Below are 24125 nucleotides of genomic sequence, written 5' to 3'. Positions count from 1 at the left end.
GCACTGGGACCCGCTAAACATCTGTCAGGTGCGAGTTTGGAATCTGTAATGTAACTGGTGCTCATGTGAGGCGCACCTTCTGGTCGAATTCGCGCTCTATAAAACTTCACAAAAAAAAGAAAACCTGCTCAGAGTTGTTAAAGAGCACACGTGTAGTAGCCAAACAGACTCCACCACTGCCTGCCAGCCGGCCCGGCTCATGCTGGAAAACTTCCCTAACTGCTGCTCTAACAGAGCGCCACTCACGCCTCTTATCCAATGAGTGCTAGCCTTCTAGAACTCTCACCCAATGGTGGCGCACATTGTTTAGTAGTGCAGAGGCCTGGCTGAAGGGAAGGGCATACTGTCAGGCACTGCGTGTTCACCTTTCGCTGCCCGCTACTGTCTCGCGGAGGCTGGCCGTGGCCGCCTGTGAACGGCAGAGGTGACTTGCAGCTCGCAGCTTCCCCGCCTCTCACCTACTGCCAGCCCCGGCACAATGGGTGGCAACAGCAGCACCCGGCGCGTCTCCTTCGAGGCTGACGAGAACGATAACATCACTGTGGTGAAGGGCATCAGGGTGAGTGAGCCCAGACCTCTGGGTGCAAGGGAGCACTGACTTCCTAATGTGAACCCTCGAACTTCCTTAGCTGGAATATTGTCCTGTGTGAACTCACTAATGCGGGTCAAGAAAGTGGTGTTCGGTACTTTCCTCTAAGTACTCTGAATACATTTAAATGGGCTGCATTCTAAATGGGTAACGAGACAGCAGTTTCAAGTGTTCCCAGGAGGCTAAACTCGAGAACTTTGGGCATTTTTTGCTTTAAGATGCTCTTTGTATGCCTTATGAATGATAAATATTTGAGCCCGTGGAGGAAAATCTAATTTCGATTATATCCTTAAAAAGTAATGGTCAGTGTAGTTTATTTTTGTGTGTACCAAATTTCGTGTATTCTGAATGACAGGGTCTGTTCTTGTTGGATTACTTCCAGGTTCGTAATTTCTTGCTCACAGGAAAATCCTTACTTTTTTTGTTGACTTTTATATAAGTTAACTGTCCTAGTTCGTTACCGGAAAATAATTGCGCCCGAGTCTATTTTCAAGGAGCGATTTCTTGCAGCATGTGGTATCGGGAAGTATTACTTTTGGGTTTATCTGGCAGTAGAGTAATCTAATGCAATCAGGTGTGGTGTTAAAAGTATCACTTCAAATACAATTTCTCGTGGCATTTTCCTTACAAGGCAACAAGTAAAATGGAAGTTTTACGTGACCGCATCACAGTTGGGCTGTTTAGACTGCACTTTGTAGTTGTATTCGAGAAACACTCATGTTGTAATACCAAGCGTAACAATCTAGAGAGGAGACTGTCGCCACGTGCGTCGGCTGGATCATAATAGACTGTTGCTTGGCAGCATGAGGCTTCAGGATCAAAACCATTTCTAAACAATTAAATTACTCGCCGTCAGGTTTGCAGACACACATGTTTTATTTTGCGAAGGTGGCTCAGTAAGAGACTGAAAGTAACTTTAATGGGATTGGCAACCCCAATGGTGGTTCCATACTAGCCAGTGGACAACTGACTGGTAATTGAATGCCCACACAAACATCATACATGGAAACAGAACATTGCATAAAAACAGTTTGCAAATGCACTCAAGCTTTTCTTGTACCAAATCCTCTCTCTATATAAACAAAACAGGCCACATTGATGCGAAATAAAACAGAAAAAGAACTGTAAACATTAAAGAAGAAATGTTCTTGTAACATAATCACACACATACCTAGTAGTCAGCTTAACGTGTGATGTTTGTGTGGGCATTCCATTAGCAGTCAGTTGTTCACTGGCTCGTGATTTAATGCCCACACAAACATCACACATGGAAACACAACATTGGATGACAATGTTCCTAAGCTTGGAGAATGTGTGCAAGCTTAAGGTATAACGGTTTTCTGCACAAACTGAGCAGGTTTTTGAGACCGTCTTAGAAAATAAAACCAAACTAAATTCGTGCGTTACCATATTCAGATGACAATAAGCTCGTTTGTGAGAAATGCATTTATGAAAACACAAAACCTATTTTTTTTTTTTTATATGAACATACTTGGCTAGCTTAGCGATATTATCACATGTATAGATCAGTAATGTTACTGTAACACACCATCGTGTTTAAAAAAACAAAAAGACTTCACGAAGATTCTACTTGTGTAGAATGAATACATTTATCTTGCCCAAATGCACGTTAAAAGTGCCCCCATCCCAGGTTTTGGGTTGGCTTGAGGGGGCAGAAAGTGCTTCACAGGCAACCAACATACCAGATGTGCATTCTTTTTAAAGCTTTGTGTTTTTTTAGTATGTGTTTGTTACAAACTTTTTTTTTTTATATGGCATAGTGTTTGCCTTTCTATTGTGTCTTGTAAGTTACAGCATCCCAAAGGAGTTGCTCTTAACCAGGGTCAGTCTTGCTCACTTCCAAGGGCACAAGTCCTAAACAAGCATTTACAATGCAATAGGTCTCGCATTTACGAGAGTTTGAGCTATTGGCATTGTAAATGACAATGCCTTTTATTTATGTGTTGATTTTTAATACATAAATAAAAGGCATTTAACATTGCCAATAGCCTAAACTCTCATGAATGCGAGACCTATTCCATTGCAAATGCTTGTTTAGAATATCCATATAACGTACACTTCGAACAGTATCCCACGTAGGTACTTATCACCGACAAGAACACTTTCCAAAAGCAGAGACTGGTTTTCTTGTCTGCATTTTGTCGCTGAAGCTTTTCCTTGATAGCATGTTGTGGGCGGGGCTTTGGGAGGCAGAGGCAATAGGGGCGCAGGTGTCTTTGTACTCCGCCATGGCAGCCAACATTCATAATTCGTGGGTGGGGCTGGGGCCGGGATGTCTGAACTCCCGGCTGCCCCTGTCTCTTTAAACTCAGCCTGCGCAAATGACAGTTGGAGCGTGAGGGGAGCTTTGTGTTGTATTTAGGTCTGATCTGAGGGAGAGGGGGCTCCATGGGTGTTATCATTATGGAAGCTTTATGTTGTATTTACGCCTGATTTGTGGGGGGGAGGCATTTATCTATCCCAAATGAGGCCCTGGAGGGGGGCGCTATGAGCCTCAAGTTGAAGATATTCGAGGATGGCTGGCTTCAGAGAGCAGGGCGTTTTGAGAGGGCCCCATTCCTTGCTGTTGTTGCTGACCCATTCCCAGGGCTGCTGGATTTCTTTCACTGACAAGACTTTTAGTGGGCGGTGCATCTTTCTGTCAGTGAGGAGGAATAATTGTTATTCCTAAAGCAGTGTACTGGGGTTAATTTCTTCCCATGGCACGCTGCTTGTCTCTACCGGGGCAGGTCGTGCCCCTGTGGGTTGCATTGCAGAGCGCTGCGGCGGCTGTCGCCTTTCGATCCTCCGGTGGCGGGAGCACGCACAGCGGAGCCGCGCTCAAGCAAGCTTGGTGGCAGCGACGCGGTCACAGCGCGACGAAGCGTGCACAGTCCCTTCAGTACTACCCTCGCATGGAAGCGCTGACGCTGCAAGGGGACCCCGGGAACCACCGGAGATGTGGGGGCGCCCTTCTGCCACCAGAGCCTCCTCCGAAGAACAGCGCCTGATCCGCCACCGCTGAGCGAGGATTAATTATGGTGTGTGCCATGCAAGCCTTAATTATTATTTCTTCTTCAAGTTTTATTATTATGAGTGGTAGTAGTGAAATGGAAAGTGAAAGTGCATGAGGCTGCTGAGGACGGAAGGGGGACAGGAGATGTGCACACTGCGTGGCTGTGCGCGTACACAGGCTCCAATTGCCAAAAGCCCTGCGCGTGCCCATCTCCTGTCCCACTTCAGAGGCAAGTCAGCAACAATAGATTTTGCTGGCGACAGCGCTTTCGCGCTGCGTTCGCCAGGCGAGACCTAAAAACAGAAGTGAGGGGACTACCCAAGTTAGGCAGTGTGCAAGTGACGTCATAGCGTGTGACATCACAATGTATCGCAGAAAGTGGCATCACAACCCATGACATCACGAGAAGCTACATCTCATTTTAAGATTTCACACATGTTTGACAGGGCTATCATGAGTACATTTGAGCGCATTACAATATTTAACAAAATGAGATTGAGTCGGGGTTGTCCCAAAAAGGGATGCAACCCTGACACAAAATCTGAGCCTCAACGCATTCGTTATTTTTTTAAAAACTCTACCACAAAGAAATTGGCAACAAGGAAAAACGTAGCAGTAGATCCGGTCTGTTCTGCTTAAGTGTTTGCAAAGTCTTAATTTTAAAATATTTTCTAGGATTAAGGCGCCTGCTGCAGAGATCTTTGTATGGCAACTAAATCTCAGAAAATAAAAGTAATGGTAAGGAAAATCTGGGGGTTACGGATTTCCTGTAGAAATCTGTGTTTTGTCTAGCTCCCGTTTTGAATCATAGTAGCATAAGAGGGTTAATATGTCTCCGGCAAGGCACAATATGTAACACGCAAATGACAGTTTTATTTTATGTAAATGAATTGTAATCCTACAAATATTGCACAGTGAGCTATGAAGGACATGTGGCCCCTACATCTTGTAACCCTCACTGTCTTATGTAATACATACTGTACATTGATTTTGCCTCACATATGATTTATTGCCCATGCATAATGTGTACGAGTGATGTAAAGCACTCTGACACCCTGCATTGGTATGAGTATCACTATAGCACTATAAAAGAAAAAAACAAAATGGTGGTATTACAATTATTTGTGTAAATACTGGAACAGACCAACACATCCAACATTCTCACAGTGCATGCATATGTCTTATAAACAGGGACTGAACAAAGTCAAAAGCATGCCTCTTGTAAGTACCTGTGAAGTGATAAGCTGTGTGCCTTTGTTTCCCGTCCATTGCACTTAGGAGTGAGGCCCCTGATTGCTCCAAACCAGGATAGTCCAAAAAAAGGAATCCTTATAGCCCTTTAACTTCTGCCTTTTGTTATGGCCCCAGCTGAAACCTGGTAAGCCCTCTCCTTGCCTGCACGTTGCTGTTCTGAACAAAAGTGGGCCACTTGCAGGCGCTGCTGAATGTGTCCTAGTGTCTGAAAATTACACCGGAACGAGTACAGCATATTTCTATGGAGGTAGGACAACCTCTTGGCAGGGTAGACAGTGTCCACCATGTGAAAAGAGTGGGTAGACGCCGTGTACCCTTGACTTGTACCCTGCGTAAAAGGGTCTCTCTGACACGTCTGTCTGCTTATTGTCTCCTTGACCATTCTATGTTTGTAGCGCATGTGTCATCCTTGGCATTGCGTCAGAGAATTCTTAATTCATGAGACGCTCCCCCCCCCCCCCCCCCCCCCTTAATCTAAAACTGTTTATGGTCCTCATGTGATTATTGACCATTGTACAGGTCACAAAGGTTTGAGAGGGCTTGTTTTATATCCAAACTGCCTATTATCAATGGTGTTTCAAGATTTGTGTGGGTGCTCTGATAATGAGTGTATTTTCCTGTTCCAGTATGTGGGTCTTTTGTTCTGGTGGGAAGGAATCTTTCTTCTTCACTTTCCCATATCAGTGTAAATGCCTCTTTGTCCGTATGTGGATGTTCCACTGCATTTCAACTATCATTGACTGTGTTGTATTTTGTGTTCTGCTCTGTCCCATGACCTCGTCCAGTCAACAGCGCAAATCCTTTCCTGACACATCTGAATGTTAATCTTAAACACAGTGGCAGCAAGGTGTATCAGGCGCGATTGACTTGGCTAAATGTGTAGAGTAGACAATTCTTATTGTAAGGGTCGTGTGCATTGCAGCCCTCTCAATGTGCCCCCTTTCAGAGAGTTTTGTGCACCTGTCTTATTGTAGATTTCAGTGCTGGAAGGGCCATCATATTTGTTTGTGTATGACTCTTCCAGCCCTGATGTCTTTCGCTCTCTTAGAGTTTCAGAAGTACTGTGACCGCTATTTCATTTTGTATTTAATGATTGTTTCAGGATGGATATGTTCCATGTTACTGGGCCCTTGACTCAATCTTGGATTTTTTTCTTTACTGATCTCGAAAGTGCATATTCCCTGTCTATGCTCCATCCGTCCTTTTCCAAGTGCATGCCTCCTTGCCATGGAGTTGGTTAAATACTGGCTGAGGATCTGTCTTTGTCATTCATTGTTTGATAAAGTGTGGTTTTTGTGTTGTTCTCTAGTGTGCAGGTCTTCTGTCCCTATGTTGATATATTCTTGTCCTGATATAACTGTCTCCCAGTCTTTGCATCACTGTGTCTTCTGATAGGTTGTACCTGTCTCCTGGCACACGCATGCTTGATTCTCAATTGCAGTGTCGCAGTCTCTCTGTCTTATTGATAGTATATTCTGGCCATAGTCTCTACTGATGCTGAAAAGGCATTTGGTTCAGTCCACTGGCCATACCAGACACTGATCCAGAAATGCTTTAGTTTTAGACCCCGCTTTTGCACTTGAGTGACCTTGCTGTACCTGAAGCCTACAGTGGTGGTACGAATAAATCAGGAGGTTTCCAAGACGTTCCCACTGGTGCGGGGGACCAAACAATAGTGATACTCACAAACCCGTATCGGTTCATGAGGACCAACCTGTAGCGGCTGCAAAGCGACGTGGCTAGATAGCATAAATTGCCCCTGACACTTCTTGGAAGCAAGGTCATTTTAAAAATGTTCTCTTTTGAAACAGCTCTATGTTTTGCTAAATACACCCTACATGATTTCTGATTCCTCCTTTCTCAGGCTCGACAGAGAGGTGTGAATACCTCCGCCCCAGATAGCTCTAAAACCCCTCTATCCGTGTTCATTAAGGGGGGTGAGTGCCCTACCGCACCTACAGTTATACTACTTGCTCTCTCAGCTTCTGACAGTTAATGACTGGGTTCATGCCCGGTCGAAGATCCACCTGTGCGGCTGTACAGATATGCCATGGTCGAGTACACATGGTAACACTATTTCTATGGTGGTAAGGGCATTGGGAGTCCTGCTTGCTCCTGCTCGGGTTGCTATGGCAGCCTGGGACAAGGTGCGTGCCCTCATGGGTTGAAAGGGGAGGGTTACTAGCAACACTCCACTGTGGGTTTGGGGGGGGGGGTGCCCGGACATTCAGGGATACTGGGTCTTGATCCTGCAGGAACTTAGTACCATCATTGAGGAGGACTTACCGTACCATCCTTAATTCGTACTTTTGGATGTCCCTGGGGATATTGACCTCCCTAGTAAAAAGTTCCTTTTCTGCTCATTGGGGTTGAAAGTGGTGAAGAGAGATATCGCCAAGACCTGGAGGTCCCCCACTATGTCGCCTAAGAATCAGTGACCTGATGGGATGGACACATATGTGGGGCAGAAAAAGTTGTATATGCAGCCAGAGGCTGCCCCAGAACATTTGATCTGGTCTGAGTAATGTGGAGAGAGTACTATGGACTGGCTCTTACTGATCAACAAAGTCCTGTCCGGGTCAACTGTGGTCATCTATCGGATAGTGTAATGGGGGGGGAACCCCAGAATAGTCACATTTCCGGGGTGGGGGCAGACTTGGAGGGCCCTTGTAAGGGGTCCCCAGGTGACTGCTGGTTACCCTGGCAGCCTCTTGAGAGTATACACAACGTATTACATCATGATATTATTGCATGTGTCATGTTTCAAGCTCACACTGTTGGCTGGAAAAACGTCAATAAAAATAATAATTAAACAGATCTCTCCTGCCTCCATCTTCTTTTCAGTTGCATTATCGGACTCACAAAGGGTTTGAAGAAAAGTGAACGGAAGACCATCATATAAAAAAAATTCCTCCGTCTCCCAATGTATTAATGTGGTTGACTGACAAATGTTCTGATATGCCACACAGTAGATTTATAAAATTATGCTATCCCCCTTGACCGGATTGCCCCCCAGGCATGCGTTTGGTAAGGGCCAACCTTTTCTTGTTTGCGTTCCTCACTAGAATGTGAGGGGATCGGAGAATGATTCAGAGCACTATTGAATTTGTCAAAGATTGTGAGCGTTGGCTTCCTTTCTTGGTTCTGTGTGTAGGTCAGGGTGTAATTATGAGAAGGGCAGAATGAAATTCGGTCCGTAAAATAGATTCTTAGGTCTTCACAATGTAAGTATAGTTTGTGGGGCATCATACTTCATTCACTAGACCATCACCATGATCTGTGGGACCAACTGTCAATGTGGTCCATTCTGAAGCTGTGACGCATTTGGCTGCCTGTAAGCAGCAGCATAGTTTTCCTATATGTGGGGTATATGTTCATAGAAAGTTTCCCTTAATTTATTTTCTCGTTTTAAAAGGGGGAGAAGTAAGAGTCCGAGTAAGCAATGATGAACTCAGTTTGTCTTTTCTAGTACCTTTTTATTATTTGTTTTTATCTTTTTTAAATGTTCTTTATTCAGTTTTAAGTTTGGTCACGTCACATATCTCGTGTTCTCATTTTTGCTACCTTTAGTTTACATTTAGTTATGCACGCGAGTGTCTCTTTTATATGGACCTACAATAATATAAACATATTCTTAATATAAAAAATATAAAAACTGGCCATTCTTTGAATGTTATCCTGCAATTGGACCTGTTTCATGTTAACTTTTACTTGTAGGCAAAGGGCATTTACCCATTCGCTCGATTTATACCACGGCGTCTACCTTTTTTGTTTATTTTTATTTTTTTTAATCTGTGTATTAAAGTTTTACCGTTTACACATTACAACATTAGAGCAAATGACATGTAGTACAGCAGACAATGGAGAATGCAAGGACATACAGCGCAGTCAGGATAGTGTGGTAAAAGTAATATGTCCACATCGCAGTTCAGTTACAGTGATGAGCAAATATCAGGGCCCCCATATATTACGATAATCACTAGGGTTTAGTGCCATATTAGGATTACTGTCCCATAGCTGCGTAGATAACGTGCTACTGTATATCGACTCCTGTAATGAAGTAGCAGAGGAGGCGATACACCCAGAAAATCCTAGCTGACAATGGAAACAGATTCATGCGTTATGGTAAACCGTTTACAAAAGCCTCGAACGTCAAGAGAACATCCACCTTTGTTTAGTGATTACTTTTGCTTGTGTAACCCTCTTCACTATATTTCCACTGGTCACACAACTCGTTTCATGAACGCTATTTTTGTAGATAATTTCCATGCTTGTGATTCTTCTTTTTTTTATTTACCCTCATCTTTCTTTTTTTATTAAAAGAAAAAAATGCAATTTTTATATAGGCTTTATTGATAGTTACAGAGATGCATTGCTTGTTCTCTGTTAAATGTTGTAGGAGGAAGTTGTTTCTGATGCAGAATCCCTCTGTAGGTATCTCGTAGCTTTCCACTTGCTGGTAGTTCAGAATGAGCAAAAGATGATCTAAGTCGAGTGATCTTAGAAAGCCACACATGGGTCGTCTGTTATGGCATTTTCAGTAAAGTCTTTCATCTAAAGAAAACAGTGGCTAGACCTAATAACCATAGCCTAAAATGCAAAACACCAACTTTTTTTTCAGATATTACAAACCCCTATATTTGTGCAGTGTATTTATTCATTGTGTGTACCTCTTCAACGTAGACTACACTTGCTCTATTTGTAAAATGCATGTGTAAGTGTAAATTAGATTTACATTTAAAAAACAATGTCTTGTGAATCACCCTGTATTACGTTCCAGCAGGCACTAGTTAATCGTATAACACATGATTCTAAGAGCAGACATATTGATTGCTGTCGGTTAATCTAATTGCGACTTATTGACATTCTATGTTTCCATAGGTTATTGATTCTCCTAATTCAGCTTACACTAGGGATTTTATTCGTTAGCTTTTCATGGGTACTTGTAGACAATGGGTGTATTATTTTGATTTCCTCTTCTAAATTGCGGGTTGCTCCTTTAGCTTTTTGTTAAATTAATGCAGATTTTTCACAGTATTAATGGGAAGAAAATCATGATTTTATTAAAGGCACGGAAGGTAATATTATGCATAATCCTTTATTGCTCCTCACACACAGCAGCAACAAGAATCTTAGAACTAGAACACATTAGACCTCTAGAACATGCATATAATCTATACACAGGCAGCCATCTTCCTTCTTATACTGCTGCAAATTAACCAAAAATATTTTTCATGAACTGCGGAGTCCAAACTGTCCTTTCTCCATAACTCTGGCACCCCACTTCGACATTCTTCGTCTTAACTTTGACCTAAATAAGAAAACAACACACAAAAAGGTCAAATGGGTTGGGCATAGCATGGAAGGGATAATATTGGCCTCCATGCCTTTAATAGAATCATGATTTTCTTCCCATTAAAACTGTGGAAAATTTGCATTTATGGCAAGGCCCGGAGGCCAATATTATGAATGTTCAATGTTCTTCTATTACTTTCTGCAACACATTCTCCACAGGTTTAAAGTAGAACTTCTTAAAAGTTGTATCATCAGACCAATCTGCTGCCTTCATAATACCACTTGAACTGCCGAATGAGCACCAAAAACACTCACATCAACACCTGCCTTTTTCATCACCTCCTTAACCCATCTCGCTAAAGACAGCGCCAACACCGCCATAAGTGGCTTCCTAAAAGAGATCAGAAGCTATGCACACCCACACTCTCAACCTTTCTTTTATCTTCTCATACTCCTTCAATCAGCGTACCACAGTCAAATTGCTATGCCCCTCCATATTGGGTTAAATATTTGTCTTAGACATAGTCTTTGTCCTTTTCCTCCACTCCAAACACACCCCTTCCTGCTGGTAACTCCGCGAAGACACCTACAAAGCCCTAATATCTGACACTCTTATAAATGAAACCAAACATAAAAGTACTGCTAACTTCCAGGACAACAACTTCAGACTTAAACCGGAATTGGACCCCCAGCCATCCAACTCCCTCAACACAACAGACACATCCCAAAGAAAAGCGTACTTCGCCATAGGTGGCAACTCTATGGGAACACTCTTTACTATCCTTTTTTTAAAATATATAATCTTTTTATCCATTTTGTACTCCAGAACAACATACAGTTGTAAATACGACATAATAATGTTCATATTAGGGTACATCTCCATTTGCATTGTTGTGCCCAGTAGGCGGAGGGGGCGAATCGCCATATTCAATGTTACAGATAGTCAGTATCAATAATACTTCACTGCAGTGATTGTCAATAAAAAATTTCTTTTGCTGTACAAAGCAGAAATCATACGATATAAACAGTTAATAAACATCACACCACTTAACTAATATGTCTGTCCTATGTTGGTTGTATATTCATTACTGTTAAATGCACCGCTTTTGTGGAGTGCTGGTGGCCGAGGTCTAGTTATGTTGAGTGCTTTAATTTAAAAAAAAAAAAAAAAAAAAAAGAATGGTGGAGGAGTCAAGTAGCATATGTGCCGTATTATGTGTGTGTGCAATCGGTCCTTGCCTGAAATGTGAGGCAGTTGTGTCTAATCACCACCCATGCATGTGTGTTGTCCAGTTCCCCGCCTGTGTATGTATCTTAATATGAGTGCACATGATGTCTATGGTTGGCTACCGGTTGCAATGTCGGTGCAGCTAATGCATCACCCAGTATCCTGTGCGTCACGGAGGCTAGCTTCTATGATGGTTTCATATTGTTGCCAGTCCACAGGTTGCGACCTAGCTTTTGGGTGTGGAAGCTGAGATGTCAGTATCACGTGTTTGGCTACCATGGCACGTCGAAGAGCAGTCAACCAGTGCTTGGCGGAGGGGCCCGTCGGGGACTTCCAGGCCATAGCCAAGGAGCGTTTGGCCAAGACTAACGCCAGGTCTAGGTAGTTATTAAGATTTGTACAATGTGCGTTCCGTTTGGTGATGCCTAGTAGGTAGTGTGCGCTCTGGGGTTTAATTGTGGTTCCCGTTGCGGCTGACAATACCTTCCCCCAGCATGTTGTGATGCGGGAGCATGACCATACCATATGCATAAAATCAGCGTTTGAAGCATGACATCTGGAGCAGACATCAATGGAGGTCCGGTACAGTCTCGCAAGCCTGTGCGGGGTTAGATATGTGTGATGTAAGTAATTTAATTGCGTGTTTTTCAGTCTGGCGTTTATGGAGGTGGTTTGGGGATTTCCTACGCATTGTTTCCATTGTTTGTCTGTGATTTCTGTGGAGAGTGTGACGGTCCAGTATTCGTGTAATGAAGTTAGGGAGGGAAGTGCGTCTGCCCTAAGAGAATTGTAGATGGCCTTGATGGCTTTGCTGCCTAATCCATGTGTCAGTAATGTCTGCAAGCCTTCAGCGGTTGGTGGTACTGTGTCCCCCCAAGTTTGCAGTGCCTGCTGTGTTAGTGTTGCATAGAGGAGGAACGTACCGAGTGATCTGTTATAGTCGTTCCTCAGGGTGGCAAAGTCACATAAAGCTGAGTCAACATATAAGTCTCCCTATGTAGTCAGACCGGCTGCTTGCCATTCGGCCAGAACCGGACGTTTTAGGTGGGTATATAGTCCCGGTGATGTCTCGATAGGGAGATCTGGGGCATACTATGGGGAGCGTTGTTTGGGTATTGCGTAGGCCAACCAGGCATTACGGGATGCTCGCAATAGAGTGCGGCCCTCTGTCCTCTGGAGTTGAGTTTTGGTGCCTGACATCCACTCGATCAACTCCGACCGCGGTAGTGTCATTGCCCAGGTATCTAGTTCAGCTAGGTTCTACCGTGCACGCCAGCGCACGGGAGCTCCTAAACCTCCCTCTGATATAGGAAGATAGTTTCTTGAGTGTAACCCTTGCTCTAGAGTTACCCCATATCAGAGATACTAGTAAGTCTTTGAATATGTTATGAGGTACTCTGAAAGGGAGGACAGTGAAAAAGTACAGAAGCCGAGGGAGAAGAAGCATCTTGGAAATGGCTATCCGACCCATGGAGGAAAGCGGGAGGGTGGACCAAAACTGAAGAGACGCTCTGGCACTGGAAATTGCCTTCCCCAGATTACCGTCTATCAGATCAGATGAGGAGTGATAGATTTGGACTCCCAAATACTTGAATGAATCATACGATCTTACTAGTGGCGCATGAGGTTGTCGCTGCCGCTGCTCAGCCGGAATAGGCACTATGGGGAACAAGACTGACTTATCCTAGTTGACTTTCAAGCCCGATAGACGTGCATGGGTGTCTAATAATGCTCTTAGACCTCGAAGCGCTTCTCCCTGATTGCAGCGATAAATGAGTGCGTCATCCGCATAAAGGAACACTATGTGCCACTGCGTGTGTACTCGTTTGCCCCATTCCAGCACATTACCGCAGAGCGCACAAGCCAGAGGCTCCATGGCCAAAGCAAAAAGGATTGGTGAGAGTGGGCAACCCTGTCTGGTGCCGCATTCGATACAGAAGGATGGTGATATAATGCGAACCATCTTCACTCTGGCTCGCGGGTTGGTATATAATATTTTCACCCAGTGTAAGAACTTGGGGCCTATGCCGAACCGAGCCAGCACCATGGCAAGTAGTCCCATCTCAGGGTATCGAAGGCCTTTTACATATCCAGGGCCGCTATGCAAATTTACTCGGGTGTTGTTTGGGCCCAAGCTAGGATTTTAAACTAGCGTCGGAGGTTCAGCCCCGTGCTCCTGTCCGGAACAAACCCATTTTAGTCTGTGTGAACCAGCAGAGGAACTGCCTCCATCAACCTGTTGGCCAGCCACTTTCCTAGAATTTTATAGTCCGAGGTAAGCAATGAAAGCTGACGATACGAGCGCATTCAGAGGGGGTCCAGACCAGGTCTTGGGAGGACCACAAGTATTGCTTCATGAAGAGAGAGAGGCAGGAGGCCACTATCGACAGACTCTTTGAATATTGTGATCAGTCTAGGAGCCAACTAGGTTGAGTATGTTGCATAAAATTCCGTGGGCCAGCTGTCCATTCCAGGGGTTTTCCATCTGGGTAGTTGTTTGATAGTGTCTGAGATTTCGTACACTGTGAGCGAGGCCTCTAAATCTTGGTCACTCGTTACTTGTGTGAGAGTTGCCTGCTCTAGAAACTGTTGCATTACCTGTGGTGCGCCTGATGCTGGGACCTTCTAGAAAGTTGTGTAGTATTTATAAATGGATTCATTGATTTACTCCTGTGTGTTGACCAGATTATCTTCTAAAGTATATATTGCTGTGATGGGCGGTTGAGTACGGCTGCTTTTGAGCAACCATGCTAGCTACTTGCCTGCCTTGTCACCCTCCGCATGGCGTCTAGCCGTGTACTATTTATAATCCAGGTCACATAATTTGTCTGTTTCCTTGTACTCTAATCTGTTTTTGGAGAGTGTTTGTAATAAGTGCGGTTCCGTGGGCGCGTTTTGTGCCTGCTGTTGTATTCTATCCTCCAGCCCCTGTATCTCTTTAATTAAAGTCATGCGAGTTCCATATACTGCCTGTATAACCTGCCCACGCAGAACCACCTTTAGGGCGTCCCATTCTATGCCGGCATGTGTGGCCGTCTCCTTGTTGGTATTAAGTGCGTGCCAAAGGGGCCCTGAGGAGTGCTGGGGACAATGTCTGATGGAATATGGATTGCCCGGAATCAGGGGCATAGAGTGAAACCATGGATAACGGACGACCGTCTAAAAAGCCTTCCAGTATCGCATATCGGCCCTGAGTATCAACTCTCGTATATGTTATTTGTAATGCTGTTACTGGTGCCACCCTGATCAGGGCTCCTCTGGCATAGCCTGAGTAAGTCGTGCCTATTACCGTTCCCCTCCATCGTTTATTTAGTGATTGCAGTGTTTGGTGTGTTAAATGTGTCTCTTTGAAGTAAAGCTATGGTGATTTTGTGTCTGTGGAAATATTGATAAACTTTGTGCCGCTTGACACAATTATATGTATGAAAACAAGGGGACCCCACACGAATGTGACCTGGGGTAAGTAGATAGTTCAAAAGGAGCACGTAAGATCTAAATTGGGGAAAAACCATCAATTACTAATGTGTCCTAAATTTAAAATACAACAAACAATTGCGTTGTAGTGATGGCGCAATAAAGGCATATTGGCATTCAGGAATGAGGGTCAAGTGAAGGAAACATCAAGGCAATTAATGTGATGTTGAGGATATCGAGGAAAGGCAAAGCAGACCAATCCTAATACTCCAAGAATGGTAATGATGCAGCGGTGAAAAAACTCCTAAGGTACTGGTGTGTGCAGTACCAATAGCGCGGGAGTAAGTGAAGATGGCAGTTTAAGGAATGAGAGTATAATTCCGCCATGCAGGAGCAATGCCAAGGAGCGCAAGAAGAGGGGACTTACTAAGTGAATAAGTAGCAATGGGTCCAAGGCGCATAGTGAACCGCGGCAGTGGAGTGACGACCCCCAGTAAGGAACGAGTGTGGTCGTGAGCTGCACAATTCTGAAGGACCGTGACGAAGTGCCGGGAAGGTATTTACGCTATGCACAACCTCGATGATCTCGCAAGGGAGGAAACTTACTACGCAGATTCGTAGCAAACAATTCCAAGGTCGGCAAGGTTGGCCGAGGAACCCAAAGAAACGGGAGAATGCCCGTGTGGAAAAGGAGACGAGGAGGAATCAGCCGTCCCAGGAGTGCTGGAGGCGAGAAGGGGAGAAGGAGTTAATCGGGTGGGTGGGGGGGAATGTACAAAAGGGCGGCGTGCGGAGTAAAACTTACTTGTATGGAAACAATTCACGAGTGGGAATTTCAAGGAAGATCAACCGCTGGCAGCAGTCGATGTTCTGCGGCGTGTTCCGCACCCAAGGCGTGTAATTAACCCGGGAGCCGCTGCAGGCGACAAGAGGAATGGTGCAGTTAATGATATATTAAGAGGTTTGAAGAATTCTTAAGGGGCGGCGTGCGAGGGCAGACTTACTTGGAAAGTAGAAAATTCGGAGGTGAATGAATCACATCAAGAGCGCGCTGGCAGCAGTCCGAAGCGAGCTGTGTGTGCGATCGTCAATGCTAGATATTGACGCTTGACAAGGAAAAAGCGCATGCGTGGTGCAGCGCATGTATGGACCAAGAGTGGTCATGTTGTCTTAGCGGAGGAAAAAAAAAAATAGATAAAACTATTTCTGACTTCCATAAATTTGAACACCACAAGAAAGCAACCAAAGTGACAAAAGACATCAAAAACTATAGCAAAGAAAAAACTTACCCATACCTTAGGGAGGACTATTTCACTCAGCCTCAATTCCCACAAAGACAACAAGCGGGTACTTGGGGTAGATTTAAAAACAAACAACCAGTCACTTTCTCTGATTCTTCTGCAGACTGATTCATCTGACTAAAGTGCAGGACCGAGTTCAGCCCCCAATACTCCGAATTTATTAGGGAGAGGCCAACACTTCCAACCAGAGAGAGGGAGGAACAAACAGAGGTACAATTTCCAACCAGGGGAACGTCAGACACGACGGAAATTCTATGCTCCACCTCGATGATCTCGCAAGGGAGGAAACTTACTATGCGGATTCGTAGCAAACAATTCCAAGGTTGGCCGAGGAACCCAGAGAAACGGGAGAATGCACGTGTGGAAAAGGAGACGAGGAGGAATCAGCCGCCCCAGCAGTGCTGGAGGCGAGAAGGAGTTAATCAGGTGGGTGGGAGGAATGTACAAAAGGGCGGCGTGCGGAGTGAAACTTACTTGTATGGAAACAATTCACAAGTGGGAATTTCAAGGAAGAACAACCGCTGGCAGCAGTCTGTGTTCTGCGGCGTGTTCCGCACCCAAGGCGTGTAATTAACCCAGGAGCCGCTGCAGGCGAGAAGAGGAATGGTGCAGTTAATGATATATTAAGAGGTTTGAAGAATTCTTAAGGGGCCGCGTGCGAGGGCAGACTTACTTGGGAAAGTAGAAAATTCGGAGGTGAATGAATCACATCAAGAGCGCGCTGGCAGCAGTCCGAAGCGTGCTGTGTGTGCGATCGTCAATGCTAGATATTGACGCTTGACAAGGAAAAAGCGCATGCGTGGTGCAGCGCATGTATGGACCAAGAGTGGTCATGTTGTCTAAGCGGAGTAAGGGGGCAGCCATGTTGGATGAGGAGAAGGTGCACGCATATGCAGGTGTAGAGGAAGCATTGCATCTATATACATGGGTACATATTAGACAATTCTAAACGGTATGGAAAACAGAAGGACAATTTATACACTCAAAAGGATGTAAAAACACAATTGTATTGTGGACCCATACCGCATGCAAGGTATAAACCACGTATTCGGTAGTGGATACGGAGCTCTAGTGGCAAGAGCATGAAAGCAGAGTTAACCTGAGGGCTTAAAAGCTTACAGAATCATGTTCCACTCGTCAATGGTATTCAAACCCTGTTCGATTGAGCGACAGTTAAACATCCATTTGCATTCCAGTCTGTTTAGAATGAGATTCTGGTCCCCACCTCTGCTGTTAGGGTGGAGCATGTCGATCACTAGCCATTTAAGATCATTTTCAGTGTGTCCTTTTTCAATGTAGTGGTGTCAGATCAATGGAACGACTTCCCCAGGAGCAGATGACAGGTCCTCAACTCCCTCTCATCCAAGCCAGTGACAGATGGAATATACAACTGCCTCTGGACTTAGCCGAGGGGGAAAGGGGAAGTGGAAGACAAACAAAAGAGAGACTGCCTCCGGACACTGGAACTGCTAATGGTATCTTCTGTTCTTATGAAGACTCCTAAAAAACATAACACACAAATTAAGTCTTCCCTAACTCTATAGATAGTTTTAAGCTTTCTTCGCTGGAACTACTTTTACCTTTAGTGTCGGAGAACTAAGCCACTCTCTATGCTTGTTTGTCTATTGATTACTTGATCAGCTTTCAGAGGTTATAGGTCTTTCAAGCTCACACGTGGTTTTACTCCGTGAACTTGTGTGAACCACTGGTGAAAGGGCTGAAATCTCAATGTCTTTATTCAGGATTAAATTATTGTAGAAGAAATTGCTTTATGCCTCTTATCTTATTAGTGTACAATCCATAACAAGGTTGAAGAAAATACTTCGCTGCTCGCCCTTGATATAGTCTGAAGTCACTTCACAGTTCAAAACTCTCACATTGAGAGCTACTCTTAGTCAATAAGTTCTATCTTGTACTTCAGCAGAATATTTCCTCTCCTTAGCTTGCATATGCTTTAGATGGTAAAAACAACACTCTTACTTGACTGAGGAGAAGGTCTCTCTTCACAGAGACGCTTCTCCAAAATATTGCTGGTGACGTAGAATCTCCTTCTGAATTCACTACAAAGATTCTCTCGTCAATTCTGTCGACTTGCTGACTGAATTTTAACTAAAAAATAATAAATACCAGAAAGCATGTGAGAAAATATTTTCCGTGCGACACAAACTGTACTGTGAATACTTTCCTTTGAAAAAGGAACCTGGAACCACGAAGATAATTCTCTCAAAAGATTTTCTCTGAAGGAACGGGCCTCGAAAGATAAGGCAACCGTTTTCTTGAAATTCTACAGTTGAAGTGCGCCGCGCGAACCTCGCGCATGCGCATTGAGACCTGTGAAGAGTCTCGCGACTATAACAACTAGACCGAGTACTCTTCCAGGAAATGATCCACAGAATTTAACTGGAAGTGGAAGGGAATCGCAATCCAAGCAGAATGGATCTAAGCGATGTCTTCCAAGTGGGAGTCAATCTTCTCCAGAGCGGGTATTTCCAAGGACACTGTCTTTTGGAGTGCAATCGTACACTCGCAGAATCTTTTTTCAGTCTGTTTCGCTGCATCATGACAGTACCCCCCACCAAAAGACGTCCCTTCAACCTTGGCTTAGTAGGATGTTTCTGGTGAAAGTCTCGAATGAGCTTTGGAGCGTGAACATTAGAATGTGGCTCCCAAGATCTTTCTTCAGGACCAAAACCCTTCCAACTGATCAAGTAATACAATTTACCTTTTCTAAAGGTTGAGTCTAGAATCTTATGAACCTCAAACTCCTCCACTGAACCTACATAAATGGGTTTAGGGGTAGATCGGTACCTCAAATTAGGTGGACTTTTCTTTAACAAAGAAACGTGGAACACTGGGTGAATCTTTAGATAGGGAGGCAGCTGGATCTTAACTGACACTGGATTTATCATCTTATTTACCTTAAATGGGCCAATGAACCTTGGTTGGAATTTACGGTTTTCTTTTAATTTTAGATTTTTGGTGGACAACCAAATCTTGTCTCCTGGTTTAAAAGCGGGACTCTCTCTTCTCTTTTTGTCAGCCTGAAATTTATAAGAGTCTTTAGCCTTTTTGATATTTTCACCTGCCTGACGCAATGAATCTTGAACCTTATTTACCAATTCTTCTACTGCAGGTACTGATCCCTCATCTTTTTCGAAAATTAAACTCGGGTGCCTACCATAGTTTAAATAGAAGGGGGAATAACCAGTAGTGGAATGTTTGGCATTGTTATAGGCAAACTCAGCAGACCAAATTAATTCAGACCACCCAGCTTTCTGATCCATCAAATAGAGCCTGAGATACTGTTCTAAGTCTTGATTGACTCTTTCGGTTTGACCATCAGTTTCGGGATGGAAACTGGTGGAATAGCGTGCATCAATGCCTAGCCTCTTCGTAAAGGCCCTCCAAAAGTGGGAGACAAATTGAGAGCCTCGATCAGAGACCACAACCTTTGGAATCCCATGCAGTCTCACTATGTGTTGAGCAAACAATTGAGCTAATTGAGGTGCCCTGGGTATTTCCTTCAAAGGGACAAAATGTGCCATCTTAGTGAATGTGTCTACCATGACCAGAATGGTGTTAAAACCCTGACTTGGAGGGAGGTCTACAATCAAATCCATCGAAACAGTGTGCCAAGGGTGAGGTGGGGTTGGCATTGGCATCAACAACCCTTGAGGAGCCCTTCGATCTGATTTCCCCTGCAGGCATCTCTCGCAGGTGGAAACATACTGTCGTATTTGTGATTTCATCTTTGGCCACCAAAAATTTCTTTCAACCAACTCCAAGGTCTTGTGAACTCCTTTATGACCAGCTAAAGATTCGTCATGACATAGTTTCAAGGCTCGATCTTGCAGTCTTTTAGTCGGAAGATACAAACAATTTCGGATATAAGGCAATCCATCTCTGATTTCTCTCTCTGATTCTTCATTTGCCCACAGAATCATTTCTTCATATGGCATTGCCCTTTGGATTTCACTTGAAAAATCTGTGTTGAGAGAGGCTACAATGATCTTCTCTTCCGGAATTATAGCCTGTTTCTTTTGATCAGTTTCTAAATGATCAGTATTTATTCTGGAAAGAGCATCTGCTTTAACATTACTGGTCCCAGGTCTGAAGGTGATTACAAAATTGAAATCTGCAAAAAATAATGACCAACGTAACTGCCTGGCCGTCAATGTCCTGGCAGACTTAAGGAATTGAAGGTTACGATGATCGGTGTAAACAGTGACCTTATGCAAGGCCCCTAGCAAATAATGCCTCCATTCCAAAAAGGCACTCTTGACTGCTAACAATTCTTTGTCTGCAATTGAATAGTTGCATTCAGGGGGAGATAACTTCCTGGAGTAGTAGGCCACTGGGTGTAATTGACCTGTATCCTTATGACGTTGGGACAGTATTCCTCCTATGGCAACATCTGAGGCGTCCGCTTCGACATAGAATGGTTCATCAGTTCTTGGATGCAACAGGATAGGGGCTTGAGTAAAAGATCTCTTTAGGAATTGAAAGGCCTCTTCTGCTTCCTCATCCCAAATAAACTTGACTCCTTTTCTTAACAAACGTGTGATTGGACTTACTTTGTGGGAAAAATCTGAAATGAACCTCCTGTAAAAATTTGAAAAACCGATGAAACTTTGGATTTCTTTTACACTCTTGGGAGATGGCCAATCTTGTACAGCTTTCACCTTAGTCTTATCCATGCTTACACCTTCAGGGGATAGCACAAACCCAAGGAATTCCACCTTATTCACATGAAAGGCACACTTCTCCAGTTTCACATAGAGATGATTTTCTAGCAATCTAGTTAAAATCAATCTGACATGGGTTACATGCTCTTCCAGACTGTCAGAGAAGATCAAAATGTCGTCGATATAAACAACGGCAATTCTGTCCAAAAACTCCCTGAGAACGTCATTCACAAAATGCTGGAACGCCGCTGGAGCGTTACATAACCCGTATGGCATCACCAAATATTCAAATAAGCCATGACGGGTACGAAATGCTGTCTTCCACTCATCACCGGGGGCAATACGAATCAAATGGTAAGCCCCACGTAAATCCAATTTTGTGTAGACCTTTGCATTTTTTACTTGATCCAACAAAACTGAAATTAGCGGGAGAGGATAACGATTTTTGATTGTCACTTGATTCAGGGCTCTGTAATCGATGCAAGTTCGAAGTTCTCCATCTTTCTTCGGAATGAAAAATAAGGGAGACGATACTGGAGATTTAGAGGGACGAATAAAACCATTTTCCAGGTGTTTGTCCAAATAACTTTTAAGATATTGATTTTCAGTTTCAGTCAATGCATAGATTCTACTGCAAGGCAACACGGCCCCTGGCTCAATGTCAATTTTGCAATCGTAGGGGCGATGGGGGGGTAGCCTTTCTGCCTCTTTTACATCGAACACTGAAGACAAATCCTTGTATTCTTCGGGAATTTCCTTGGTTTCCAAAGAGCAAATTAAAGCAGGACGACCAGCTAACTTCCGGGCAGGAGAATCTTCCGTTTGATGGGATTGCTCACAAAAACAGTTTTCCTTGCAAAAGGTTGAATCCATGGTGATGGTTCTCCTAGCCCAATCTATGCGTGGATTGTGTTCAGTTAACCAGGGAAGGCCCAAAATTAATTCAAATTGAGGAGCATCAATCAAGTTAAAGGTCAACAATTCCGAATGTCCATTCAATCCAGTCAATTGGATTAATTCTGTTTCATGAGTGATTGGTCCCGAAGATAGGTTAGTTCCATCAACAGCTGTGACCACTTCCAAAACCTGCTTTTCAACAAATCTTATCCCCTTGCGACGGGCATACTTGATGTCACAAAAATTCCCAGTTGCCCCAGAATCTATCATCACTGAGACTCCGCTAATCTCCTGATTTCGAAATCTAGCTGTAAAGGAAACTACCACATGAGGTGAGGATGATTGTAAGGTATTTACCACTTGTTGCAAATTTGGAGTTGACTTTGAATCTGCTTCACCCTGGGCAACTCTCTTCACAGGTGAAGCTGACCTTTTCCCGGCAGAGAATTCTTTGGTTTTTTCGGACAATCCTTTACAAAGTGACCAGAGAGGCCACAATACAAACACAGGTGACTAGATCTTCGCCTTTCCTTTTCTTCTTTGGACAAGGGTCCTCGTATTGACCCTATCTGCATAGGTTCCTCGGTCAAGGAGTTTTCTAATGACTTGTGACCTTCCGTCTTCATTCGATCAAAACGTGGTGGAAGCGGGCGAACATCTCTTCTTTTTTCATTTCGACGCTCACTCAAACGATGGTCTATCTGCAACACCAAATCGATTAACTCAGATATTTCGGTGGGCCTCCTAGGAATCTGAGCCAAAGCATCCTTTAGGTCATCTTTTAACCCTCTATAAAAAATTGCTGCTCTCTTGTCTTCAGGCCACTTGGATTCCACCACTAGTTTATTAAATTGGGCCAAGTAGGCAACTAAATCTCGATTCCCCTGCTTGAGCTCCAATAACTCGTTGTCAGTGGCTTGGGAGGCTGAACGACGATCAAAAATTCGTAAGAATTCTATCTTGAAATCATTAAAGTTGTATAACATTGGATCATTCTGTGAGACTAACGACATGGACCAAGCTGCAGCGTCACCATTCAAATACGACAGTATGAAAGCCACCTTTGATTGATCCTCTGCAAAAATGACTGGCCGACACAAAAAATGCAGGGAACACTGAGTTAAGAATATTTGTGCTCTTTGTGGATCCCCACCAAATCTTTCTGGGGGCGCCAGTGGAATAATTGGTGAAACTGCATGAATAACTTGAGTTGAAATATCTGAAGGAGATAGATTGCCTGATAATCCTTGAGATCCCTTAGATCCTGAACCTGATGCAACTAACTCGTCTAATCTTTGCCTAGTCTGAATTGATTCCTGACTCGACCTCCTAACTTCCTCTCTCAATGACTTATTATCTTCTAGGGCACAATTAAGTTGCTTCTGCATGCCTTCTAAAATAGAAGTTAGGGTCTTTAAATCTATCCCTTCCGCCATACTGCTCGGGGGGAAATCTAAACCCTCAAAAATGAGGTTGTTTTGGCACTTCAATCTGTCAGATCAATGGAACGACTTCCCCAGGAGCAGATGACAGGTCCTCAACTCCCTCTCATCCAAGCCAGTGACAGATGGAATATACAACTGCCTCTGGACTTAGCCGAGGGGGAAAGGGGAAGTGGAAGACAAACAAAAGAGAGACTGCCTCCGGACACTGGAACTGCTAATGGTATCTTCTGTTCTTATGAAGACTCCTAAAAAACATAACACACAAATTAAGTCTTCCCTAACTCTATAGATAGTTTTAAGCTTTCTTCGCTGGAACTACTTTTACCTTTAGTGTCGGAGAACTAAGCCACTCTCTATGCTTGTTTGTCTATTGATTACTTGATCAGCTTTCAGAGGTTATAGGTCTTTCAAGCTCACACGTGGTTTTACTCCGTGAACTTGTGTGAACCACTGGTGAAAGGGCTGAAATCTCAATGTCTTTATTCAGGATTAAATTATTGTAGAAGAAATTGCTTTATGCCTCTTATCTTATTAGTGTACAATCCATAACAAGGTTGAAGAAAATACTTCGCTGCTCGCCCTTGATATAGTCTGAAGTCACTTCACAGTTCAAAACTCTCACATTGAGAGCTACTCTTAGTCAATAAGTTCTATCTTGTACTTCAGCAGAATATTTCCTCTCCTTAGCTTGCATATGCTTTAGATGGTAAAAACAACACTCTTACTTGACTGAGGAGAAGGTCTCTCTTCACAGAGACGCTTCTCCAAAATATTGCTGGTGACGTAGAATCTCCTTCTGAATTCACTACAAAGATTCTCTCGTCAATTCTGTCGACTTGCTGACTGAATTTTAACTAAAAAAATAATAAATACCAGAAAGCATGTGAGAAAATATTTTCCGTGCGACACAAACTGTACTGTGAATACTTTCCTTTGAAAAAGGAACCTGGAACCACGAAGATAATTCTCTCAAAAGATTTTCTCTGAAGGAACGGGCCTCG

The 24125-nt window shown here is 43.8% G+C and overlaps 1 protein-coding gene across 1 annotated transcript in view; it reads left to right on the top strand.

Annotated features, from left to right (window-relative positions):
* The first annotated feature begins 284 nt into the window (after positions 1–284).
* The window catches only part of CHCHD3 (coiled-coil-helix-coiled-coil-helix domain containing 3), an 878604-nt gene continuing 854763 nt past the window's right edge, over positions 285–24125 (top strand). Inside the window, exon 1 of the mRNA XM_085653592.1 lies at positions 285–559. Coding sequence (XP_085509718.1) covers positions 479–559 — 81 coding nt within the window. The 5' untranslated portion in view covers positions 285–478. The remainder of the gene's footprint in view (positions 560–24125) is intronic.

This window comes from Triturus cristatus, chromosome 4_1, assembly GCF_964204655.1.
Source record: "Triturus cristatus chromosome 4_1, aTriCri1.1, whole genome shotgun sequence".
NCBI classification, from domain to species: domain Eukaryota; kingdom Metazoa; phylum Chordata; class Amphibia; order Caudata; family Salamandridae; genus Triturus; species Triturus cristatus.
Note: the sequence above shows the minus strand (reverse complement) of the source record. Positions and strands in the feature narration are given on the sequence as shown.